Source organism: Sapajus apella, unplaced genomic scaffold (assembly GCF_009761245.1).
Source record: "Sapajus apella isolate SASKATOON/1434 unplaced genomic scaffold, GSC_monkey_1.0 scaffold66, whole genome shotgun sequence".
Lineage (NCBI taxonomy): Eukaryota > Metazoa > Chordata > Mammalia > Primates > Cebidae > Sapajus > Sapajus apella.
Genome location: NW_022437006.1, coordinates 3,067,812 through 3,079,505, shown reverse-complemented (window position 1 = coordinate 3,079,505; position 11,694 = coordinate 3,067,812). Strand labels below are relative to the sequence as shown.

The 11,694-nt window shown below is 41.2% G+C and overlaps 1 protein-coding gene across 3 annotated transcripts in view; it reads left to right on the top strand.

Annotated features, from left to right (window-relative positions):
• Nucleotides 1–9,577: 9,577 nt before the first annotated feature.
• The window catches only part of CPNE8 (copine 8), a 254,337-nt gene continuing 252,220 nt past the window's right edge, over nt 9,578–11,694 (top strand). For 2 of the 3 annotated variants that reach the window (XM_032248310.1, XM_032248311.1), the window contains exon 1: nt 9,578–10,723. In XM_032248310.1, coding sequence (XP_032104201.1) covers nt 10,626–10,723 — 98 coding nt within the window. In that variant the 5' untranslated portion in view covers nt 9,578–10,625. Of the gene's footprint in view, nt 10,724–10,781; nt 11,266–11,694 lie in introns of those variants that run through there. The other variant, XM_032248312.1, reaches the window with a different exon arrangement.

Genomic DNA, 11,694 nt, shown 5'->3' with positions numbered 1-11,694 from the left:
TATCAGACTTTTTTGCCTCAGCCTTCCAAATAGTGAGGATTACAGGCACCCACGACCATGTCCGGCTAATTTTTGTATTTTTAGTAGAGATGAGGTTTTACCGTGTTGGCTGGGCTGGTCTCGAACTTCTGATTTCAAGTGATCTGCCTGCCTCGACCTCCCAAAGTGCTGGAATTACAGGTGAGAGCCTCCACGTCCAGCCAAACCTTACAATGTTCTAAGGAACTCATTTGTGAAACAACAATTCAATTATTTGAACTTTCAATAAAGAATATTACATCTTTATTGAAAGACAAAATCATGGTAAATTTAACAGAAATTAACATAAATATGAAAAACAGTTTTGTGAATTACAAGTTTTGCCTGAATCTCTTAAAGGTCCTGTAGTACTTTAACATTTTCTTCTTAAAATAATTATTTTCAAATATACACAAAAGGCTAGGTTAGTGCATAAGAATATCAAATATAACAAGTTACTAAACACCCAAGGTTTGTATTCTTTTTTCTCTCTGTCTCTATTTCCCTAGTTTCCAACAGGAGAACTTTTACTTTTTTGCATGGTTGCACATTCTAATTGTCCAAGCAGGAAAGAAACCAAAGCAGACTGTGACCGCATACTAATTAATGCTTATCTGCCCTGCTCTAGCAGTGATCTAAATCAGGTTTGGAAATGAGGCATTCGTTCCTCATACATCTGGCCATGATAAGTCAGAGCGGGTTGTTCCTGTGTGAGGTCCTCAGCAATGCAATTGCTTACTTAACAGCCATTTTCTGCACCCATGGCGTCTGAAGTAGGGTGGGCTTTATTCTCAGGACAGCACAGTGGGAGCTACAGGTGGGCTTCTAGGACATTTTGGCAGAAGAATCTGAACGACAGTCCTGGGATAATAACAAAAAATCTTTAGAGGATTCTGTAACATTGGTAACTGCCCAAGAAAAAGAGTGAGGCAACCCATAGGGACAACAGAAACAAGGCAGGAATATGGCCTCGGCAGCTTCTACCGCAATGATCGCAATGATCCCATTGGCATCTTTCCTCGTCATAGCTTCTTCTTTTTATTTAATGCCTTGATGCGGTTTTTTTGTTTGTTTTTCTTTTCCTATTTGTCCACGTGCTTTTTCCCAACTTGTTTCCTTGGTGGGACCTTTGTTTTGTCTTTCTCTCCCAAGGCCAGATACTCGCTTGAGTTGATCCTTATTTTTATTCTTTTCCTTTCTTTCCTGGAGTACTAACCAAAATGCTTAGCATCAACTACTAATTCTAAGCTACTGATTCCAATGTCAACAATCCTGTGCCCTCACCAACCCCAAATGCCTGTTGGACATTCCATCTTAGTGCTCAGCTCTCGCTGAACTCAACTAATCAAAGCGAATTTAGGTACTTTCAATGGTCCTTGGCCAAATAGCACCTCACTCACATCGGTGTACCCTGAGTCCACGGGACAATCAGTGAGTAAGACAGATGGATCCCTTGAGGCTCAAAGTCTAGCAGAGGAAATAGGTATTAAGCAAACTGTCAAACAATACTTATTCTAATTATGATAGTTTAAAAGTTATCATTTATTTTGGGCATTTAGAAAGGTTTCTGTAGGAACCAAATATTTTAGACTTCATACTCCTTTTACAAGAATGTAACTTTTCTTGTATTCTTTTGATAAGTTCCAGAATTCTTTAGGCTTGCCCTTTCTGATTCATTCTTACAAATGGATTTCTTTTGGCAGCCCTGAAGAATCAAACTCTCTAAATTAGCAGATTTAGTGAAAAGCTACTTAGAAGATATTTTTGATAAATTTAGAGTCTGAAAACATTTATAAAAAATAAGTCTTGTTCTGTGCTTAATAACCAGGAAAAAATGTCCTTGTAAAATTCTTATGGACAGGCCCTTTTTAAAGACATCTGGATTCCAAGGAGTATAGGCTTTATTCTAGGAAGTCTCCCAATGTTAGCTGTGTATCAAATAAATGTCTACAACTCTAGAAGAAATATACTGCCATTTTCTTTGATAAAAGAATCCTCAAATTTCATATATGTCTCTTCTCTATGCATTAAATTGTCCTGCTAGATTCATTATTTAAAAATTAATGCAAACGAGAGTATTTATTGAACACTTTTATGAGGAAATAACATTTTAGATATGCCATGAGGACTGAATAGGAGTTGGCCAAGTAAGACAGAATTAAAAAGAAGTACGGTTTAAAAGCTTTGAGAAGGAAAGGGGCAAAGTAAATTAGAATAGTTCAGGGAAGGCTGTGTGGCTGAACTGTAGTGAATGTAGATGCCTCTTAGTCATATAAGCCACACGAGTAATTTTTAATTATTACGTGGGAGATAGGTGACACTTGGAATGCTCCTCTGGAAGCTTACGTAAGAAAATAGAGCCAGAGGGTTTAAACCATCACCACCAAATTATGGTCATCACTGTAATCAACATTACTCCTCTCATTTTAAGTGTTAAGTGTTAAATGTGTGACATACATTTTCTCTAATTTCCACTAACTGTGTATCACATAATGGTATCATTTAACAGATAAGAATACTGAGGTTCAGAAGTATCTGAAAAGGCTTTGTTGAGGAAGTGACATCTGATTTGGAGCCAAATACATACGTGTTAACTAAAGGAGACGGCAGAGAGGAGTATTACAGGCAAAGAGAATGGTATAAATGATTTAGGAAGGATTTTGACAAGATCAGATTAAAGTGTACTAAGTGCATTCTAGCCACGGAATGAGAAACAGATTGGAGGAGGGGACTGGAAACAGGGAGACAAGGTAGGAGGGTGTTGCATTAACCAGGTGAAAGATGACACTACACTGAAATGATGTCTACCATGAATGGAGTGGCAGATAGAATGTGAAAGTTGAAGAGATTTCAGAAATATTTAGGAAGTAGAATAGGTTGTCAGCACTGTCCAACAGAACTTTAGAGAGTAAGCCAGGCACCGTGGCCCATGCCTGTACCCAGCACTTTGGGAGGTGGAGGCTGGTGGATCACCAGAGGCCAGGAGTTCAAAACCAACCTGGCCAACATGATGAAACCCTGTCTCTTCTAAAATACAAAAATTAGCCAGACATGGTGGTGGGAACCTGTAATCCCAGCTAATTGGGAGGCTGAGGCATGAGAATTGCTTGAACTGGGTGGTGGAGGTTGCAGTGAACTGAGATCACACCGCTGCACTCCAGCTCTGTGTCCAAAAACAAAGAAGAAAGAACTTTAGAGAGTAATGGAAATGTTCTGTCATCTGCACTATTCAATATGGTAGCCCATAGCCACATGTGGATATTGAGCACTTGAAATGTATTAGGTTGGTGGTACAAAAATAATTTAAAAAAATAATAATTGTTTTTGCACCACCCACCTAATCATGCAACTGAAGAACTGCATTTTAAATTTTATTAAATAGTAATTAATTTAAATAGACATTTATGACTACCGGATATTCTACTACAGTTCAGAATTGTATAATTTTAGATTGCTGAAACTTTTACATACCTCACTTTAATTACAAGATCTTTTAAGATAACTTTGTGCTGTCTATTGAAATTTGTATGCTTCTTTGGTGAGTTTGGTTTTCTTTCTATTGTGTAAACATATGCAGTACTTAGTTTTACATCTATATTTACTTATATTTTCACCCTTTTCTAATATTGGTCAGTTGTCTTTCTTTACCTTTGGAAAGTGTCAAGTCCCATTTTTTCCAGGAAACTTTTAATAGCATGTGTTTCTCGTTAATATGTCTTTCCTTTGAGCATCAGTCACATTAGTCTATATCACATTATCTCATGACAAATCATTGCTTATTTCTTGGTCTTTTATGTTCTTCATTGGTATAATGAATTGAAGCTGGGTCTCATACTAAACTCCAAGATGCTTGGAAGCAGGGAAGATATCCTTCATGTCTTCTATATTTCTTCCTCAACCTCCACTGTTCAGCCTATAATTGGCATGACACAGCAATTCTTAAAGACAAATACTTGCTCACTACTATGAGCCTACTCATTACAATGTATGCTATGAGATTTCTGGTTCCTTAAATATATTTGTTTTTTTCAAACAGATAAAGTCTTAAACTGGTGGAAAAATATATCAGTGTCTTTTTTTTAAATGAGGGATACATGGTATTTTAGCCTCTATTGACTATTTTAAGTAGGTAGTCCCTAAGGATGCCTGCCATCAATTCCTTCCCTCATAGTACGTGCATGCTTCTCTACCCTGTAAGTCAAGTCAGCCTCCCTTCTTCCTCCAATGCCTTACACTGGCCTTGAGACTTGCTTTGACAATTAGAAATCAGTGGGGGTGACACTGTGCCAGTTCTGGGCCGTGGCTTTCAGAGGCCTGGCAGCTTGCACTTCGGCTCTGGCAAAGCCAGCCAGCATACTGTGGCGCTCAGGAGAGACTCATGAAGGAGGAGAAACCACAGAGCAGATACATGGGGGAAAGGCACTGAGCTGCCAGATACAGGAATGAAGCCTTCTTGGATTTTCCAGTCCAACCAGCCTTTAGCTGAATGCAGCCATGTGTATGACCCAAACTGATGCTACATGGAGCAGGGCTGTCTGGCCAAGCCCTGCCATAATTTTCGACAAAAAGAATAATAATAAAACAAGAATAAAATCACATTGTTTTGCATGACTAAATGCAGAAGGGCTAGTTATACAACAGAAGGTAGCTGAAGTATTATCATTAAAAATAACGAAAGATTCAGTTGTAGTAAAATAACTAGCCTCAGTTTGGTCACCTTTCTGATCTACACTCCCCCGCCCCCTACTCCTGCAAGTTTATGGCCTCCCTTTACCAAATAGCCAGTGAGTGGAGCCAGTTGACGCTGTGATAATGAAAAACAAATATCCAAACCAACCCAAGACCTTCAAAACATCACGTGAAATAAATTATTTTAAATGCTTAAATACAAAGTGTGAAATTCTGAAATTTGAAAGATTTTCCCTTCTATGTGCTCTCTTAAGTGCAAAATTTACTTTGGAAACATTTACTTGAGACTAGGTTTACCTAAATAATCATACATGATCCCTTAGAAAAGTGTTTCTTGATTTAAATGCTGAATTTAATGTCCCTAGATACTTCTTCATGACAGATCATAACTTTGTTATTATTTGTAGTATTTGAAAGTTCATTTTAAAAGTGTTAGTCTCCTGACTGCCTTAGCTATTGGAAAAGTGGTAATTTATGAGGTTGGTGAGACATTGATCTTAGTCACAAAGGTAACTTTAAGCAAAAAGTGTTAGTGATATTGACAATTTTAATGTCTGAAATGATTGAATTGTTTACAGACTTGATCCACGCTGTATGGTTTAAAATCAAGTGGTTATCTGATCTAGAGAGAAGGCAGGTACTCAGATAACATGTTTTGGCCACTCATCACAGTATCTTCCCTCATCTGCCACTCCCACAATCGAACAACTAGCCCATTTTTGCTGTGATATAAGTTTATTTTATTTTAAGCTGTGTCTTCATAGAGCAGGCCAAGAAGTTAAAATAAATATAAAGCTATCCACAAAGGTTAGAGAGCTGTGTATTTTCTTCAGTTTCCTGAGGGTATTGTAAAGGTGAGCATACGGCAATGCTGGTATTTCTGACTTACCTTTGGCAGGCATAGTTGATGGATCCAATAGAGCAGAAGTTCCACTGATGAAGCTATACCCAGAAGAAATGCTCAGTCCAATTTGTTTTCGATTTCTGTGTGAGCTGATACATCACTTGCCAGGTAAGGTAAATACATTTTATCCTTACATTATAGGCATACACAGTTTCAGGCACATTCTTCAAAAAGTATGTTCCCTTCCTTCTGTTTTGTTGCTCTCATTGGAGCCTCAACAGTGTTTTTTTCCTCTTCTTTGGCCTTTCTCTTCATGTGTTTTTCTCATTAGCCTCTCCTTAACCAAGCGATTTTGTAAATAAGCCCTTCGGAAAATAATGGTTAATAATCATTTAATTTACAAACTAAAGTCTTCTCTAATCTTGTGAAATAATAAAATCTCAGAAATGAAGAGAACTCCATGATTCACAAGAACCAAGATATGGAATTAATGTAGGAGCCCATCAACAGTGGATAGGATAAGGAAAATGTAGCACATATACACCATTGAAATACTATGCAGCCATAAAAAAGAACAAAATCATGTTCTTTGTAACACAGATGCAGGTGGAGGCTATTTTTCTAAGAAAATTAACGCAGGAATAGAAAACCAAATACTGCACATTCTTTCTTATATGTGAGAACTAAACATTGGGTGCTCATGGACATAAAGATGGCAACAACAGACACGGTGGACTAAGAGAGGGGAATGGGAAGGATGGAGTCAAAGGTTGAAAAACTAACTTTTGGGAATTATGCTCACTATCTCGGTGACAGGATGATTTGCATCCCAAACCTCAGCATTACACAATCTATCTATTTAGTAAACCTGCGCATGTACCCCAGAGATCTAAAATAAAAGTTGAAACTATTAAAAGACAGAGCTCAGTGATTCAGTCAGTATAATCTTTACCCAATAATGTACCTCCTTTCTAACTTCTACTTGGTAGATAAGTGCAAGAAGGAGCTTTAGCTCTTAGATCTAGTACAGTGCCTAGTGCATAGCAGATATTCAATTAATGTTTGCTAAATCACTGATTCAGTGAGTGATGGATTTTTATGTTATAGTAAATGTAACTTATTTTTGATTTTTACCATATTATAAGAGCTTTATACTATTAAATTAATTTTAATAAATATAAACTTTTCATTATAAAATCTCCAAAACAAAAGTTAGATGTGTCATAATTTATATTAATTTTTTAAAAAATTACATTCCTTTCTGTATTGTGCTAACCATATTAATAGAATTTGAGTATACTTTCAAAGTTTTATCCTTTAAAGCTTTCTTCACTATGACAAATTTATAAGTACTGAACTTGAAAGAGTCAGCAAAATGGAAATAATAAATGTTATCGATATGTATTACTTTTCCTAGGGTTGTAACAAATTACTGCAAACTGAATTGCTTAAAACAATAGAAATTTATTCTTTCACATTGTTGGGGGCCGGAAATCTGAAATCAAGGTGTTCTAGGGTCAAGCTCCTTCCAAGGTCTCTAAGAAAAATCTTTCCTGGCCTCTTCCAGCTTCCTGTGGTTACTGACAATACTTGATATTCTTTGCTTTCGGTGGCACAACTCCAATCTCTGCCCCTGTCTTCACATGGCCCTCCTCTCTGTATTTTTCCAAGTCTCTCTCTCCTTAAGCACAACAGTCCATTGCTGACAGATATTAAGGAAGACCTAAATAAATGGAAAGATACAGAATGTTCATAGATCAGAAGATTAATTTGTATCAGATGTCAGTTATTCTCTAATTGGTTGATAGAATCAATGCAACCCCACTGAAAATCTCAACAAGACATTTTTTGGATCTTGTCTAGCTTATTCTAAAATTTATATGAAAATGAGAAGGATTAAAATGAAAAAAAATTTTTTGAAGAGGATCAAAGTTAGAAAAGTTATAATATCTGACTTTAAGAGTTATTTTTAAAGCTTCAGTAATCAAGACTCAGTGGCATTGGTTTAAAGAAAGAGAAGTAGTTTAATGGAATAGGATAGAGTCTAAAAATGGACCCATACATATATGTTAAATTAATTTTTGGCAAAGGATGCAAAAATTTTCAATGAAAAAGATTAGTATTTTCAACAAATGGTGCTGGAAAAATTTGATGACACTGTGTAAAAAGGATAACTTGGATTAGAAAAACCAAAATTAATTATAGAGATAAATGTAATACCTGAAACTATGAAATTTCTGGAGGAAAATAGAGAAGATAATTTTCATGATCTCACGTTAGACAAATATTTCTTAGTTTTGACATCAGTATTATGATTTATAATAGATAAAGTTGAAGAACTAGATTCATCAAAATTAGAAACTTCTGCTGTTTGATAGTTAAGAGAATGGAAACACAAACCACAGACTGTCAGAAAATATTTTGTGATAAAGGTCTCGTGATAAAGATCTTGGATACAGAATAGCTAATGAATTCTCAAAACTCAGAAATAAAACCAATAAGCTAATAAAAAATAAGTAAAATATATGAAGACACTTCATCAAACAAGATACACAAACACACAGGAAAAAGATACGAAAATACTTTCAACATCATTATTCATTAAGCCACATGAAATATTACTACAAATGTTGACAAGTATGTGTGCAGCCGGATCTCTAACATACTGTTGTGAAAAAGAAAGTATTAAAACTATTTTGGGAAAAACTTTGTTTCTTAAAAAGCTAAACATACACATTCCATATGATCTGGCTATGGAAACTCCTAGGTACATACACAGAAGTACTGAAAACATATGTTCACAGAAAGAGTTGTACATATATGTTCATATCAGCTTTATTTGTAATTGCCCAAAGTTGGAAGAACCAAATTGTCCATCAATAGGTAAGTGGACAACAATTTATAGCACATATATAAAACAAAATACTATTCAGTTAAAAAAAAATGAACTATTGATACAATCAATAACATAGATGAATCTCAGAAGAATTTTGCTTAGTGGAAGAAGCCAGACCAAAAATACTACCTGCTGTATGATTCCAGACACATAATTTTTTAAAATACAAACTAATCTATAGTGACTTAAAGATTCAGTGGCCGCCTAGAAGGTCATTTCAGTGATGAAAGGAGGTGTTGATTACCACATAAGAAAACTGTTGGGGTGATGGAATGATTCATTATTTTGATTTTGGTGATAGCTTCACAGGGAGATACATGTGTTGACATTTATCGAATGATGGATGCACTTGAATTATGTGCAGTTTATTATATATCAGTTATACCGCACTAAAGCGGAAAAAAAAATTAGAAGTAAGTATCCCACATGTTGACTACTAAAGTTCTCAACTTTCATTTCTTCAGTAGCCTTCTGTAAAGTAAAATTTTGGTGGGCTTTAAAAAAATCTAGATCTCTTTGCCAAATTAATTTTGAGCAGCATAACAGAAATGCGTGGAGTTTTAGGACATTTCCAAATCGCAGTAAACTACAGTTTAATTTGTAACAGGACAAGAGGAAGGAAAATAAAGCAAGAGTCGGTGGGTGGGGAAATCAGGAAAGGAAACGAAGAAGAAACGGGAAGTGCACTCGGCAGGGGAAGGGCCCGACTGCACCTACACATTCTCACCCGCCTCTATAGATTCTCTAGGCAGGTGGCTGCGAGTGGATTAAAATGTTACAGCGCAAGGCATGTCCTCCACCACAAAACCTGTTCCTCCCTGAGTTAGCCCAACCAGCTGGAAACTCTGTGCTGGGAGCGTTAAATCGGGCGGACACCCGCCCCCTCTCCACCCTGCGCCTTCCAGCTGCGCCGCGTTCTGCTCTCTGTCGCCGCCTGGTGGCGAGCGCCCGGGACCCAAAGGCGCTCGGGTGAGGCCGGAGGTAAGGCGCGGGGAACAAACGTCTCTGCACTGGAGGGGCGCTGCGGCTACCTGCTGTTGCTTTTGGTGCGACTGCATCTTGGCACCAGTCTTGCTGCCCTGGAATGTAGTTTCCCAAACGCTGCGCTCACTCCGGCTTCTCTACGCTTTTATCCGTCAGGTCCCAGGTCTTGCGGGAGGAAGTCGGGTGAAGGAACTGCGTTAGATGGTTGTGACATCCCCTGCCCCCCGTTTTCAAGGCAGAACTTTCATGCCTTTGGAAACGAGGGATCCAGAAGAGCCCTGACTGTAGGAGGATTGTCACCGCTAGACCTCTGAGCTCCAAAGAAAGGAGATGAGACAGAATCCAGATTGCTCCCTTAAATCCCAAGTAGTACTGTTTTTTCCACCTTAGAGTCCACCCCTCCCCCACTTGTCCCATATATTGATCGACCGCTTCACCACCGCGTTCCCAGGTTGGAGAGCGTCACAATGCCCCACTGTTCCCAATACTCAAGTGGCCGACGGTGGGCAGTCCAGAAGCTGGGACCAGACTCATTTGCCGGAGGGCACAATAGGAGGGACCCTCCAGAGCTCCGAGGGTGAGATGAGAACCAGTGGAGGGGAGAGGGGCCTTATAACGGGGCAGTTAGGAACCGACAGAGGCGCCCCCACCTCCAGCTTCCAACTCAGGCGGGGAAACTTCGAGACCTTCCTGTCCACACCTGATTGACAGGAGGAAGCTGTCGCGGCCCAGGAGGCGAGTGTGCGTGTGCAGAGGTGGAGACAGAACCTAAAAGCACGCAGAGCCGCCAGGGCTTGCCCTCCTGGACGGTAGGGGTCTGCGTCTTCTGGTGCCACCTACTCCGCCCGGCTGCCTGCTGGGTCCTCCAAGCCTGACACCCCCCAGCCAGGAGGGGATCACGGAGTGTGTCCCCCGCCCCGGCTGCTGCCTGCCGGGAGGGGGCGGGGAAGCCGGGAGCCCCGAGCGCCACTTCTCCGGCAGCGTCAGTTTCACCCAGGACTGGCTCGCGGTTCCCTCGCGGCTCTGCGCGGAGGTCCGCCTCCTCCCTTCCCACAGCCATCCCGCGCGCTGCCTCCGCCTCCTTCCTCTGCTTCCACCCTCAACCCCCTCCCCGCCTGACTGAGGGAGCTAGCTCTCAGTCCGCCCGAGCTCCGGTGGTGGGCGCTGGACAAGTCCAAGGCGCCTCCTCCCGATATGGACAGCCGCTACACCAGCACTGCGGGCATCGGGGACTTGAACCAGCTGAGCGCCGCCATCCCGGCCACGCGGGTGGAGGTGTCCGTGTCCTGCAGGTGAGGACGCAGCCCTTCCCCTCCCTCCTGCCTTCCCATCTGCGGGGTTGTTAGCGCTTGGAGAGCGCTAGGGGTACCACGAGGCTTTGCGCGAGCGAGAAGTTGCACCGTGAGTGGGAAACATCTCAGCAGTGGGGCTGGAGTTGCCCCGGGTCAGGTGACACTGAGAGGGGAGCGGGAATTAGAAGCGCGTGGTGGGCCCCGGGACTGAGACTTTTTATTTTCTTTCTGGGCAACGCTGTAAAAGTTGGCTGGGCTGTGACTCAGCTGCGGGAGCACTGGCCGCCGCCCACTTTACAAGCCCGGTTTCCGTCCCAAACTGGGGCTGGACGGTTGGGTGACGACCGGAATCGAAGGGGACAGCGCTGCCAAAAGCGCTCGTGACCGCTGCACGCATCGGCCTGGGACTCCGTCTGCTAGGCGTGTGCAAACCCGCTGCTGCCGGGGTTGGCTCCAACCTCGGCAGCTTCCTCCCCACACACTTCCTGGAGCCCTCCAGCTTGCTTCTACTCCACCCTTCCGGGCTTTTTGCCTTTTGCTTGGTAGGTAGAGGTGTCGGCCCTCCGTGCAGACGAGTCTATGCCTTACCTAAGATCTGAGAAGTCTTTTTTTTTTCCCGGGTCCTAGCATATTTGAGTGCTTGTTAAGAACTGACTGTCGGCCGGGCCGGGCGCGGTGGCTCACGCCTGTAATGCTAGAACTTTGGGAGGCTGGGAGGGCGGATTACGAGGTCAGGAGTTCGAGACTAGCCTGACCAATATGGTGAAACCATGTATCTACTAAAAATACAAAAATTAGTTGGGCGTGGTGGTATGCGCCTGTAGTACCAGCTACTCAGGAGGCTGAGACAGGAGAATCGCTCGAAGCCGGGAGGCGGAGGTTGCAGTGAAGCGAGGTCATATCACTGCACTGCAGCCTGGGTGACAGAGCAAGACTCCATCTCAGAAAAAAAAAAAAAAAAAAAAAAAAAA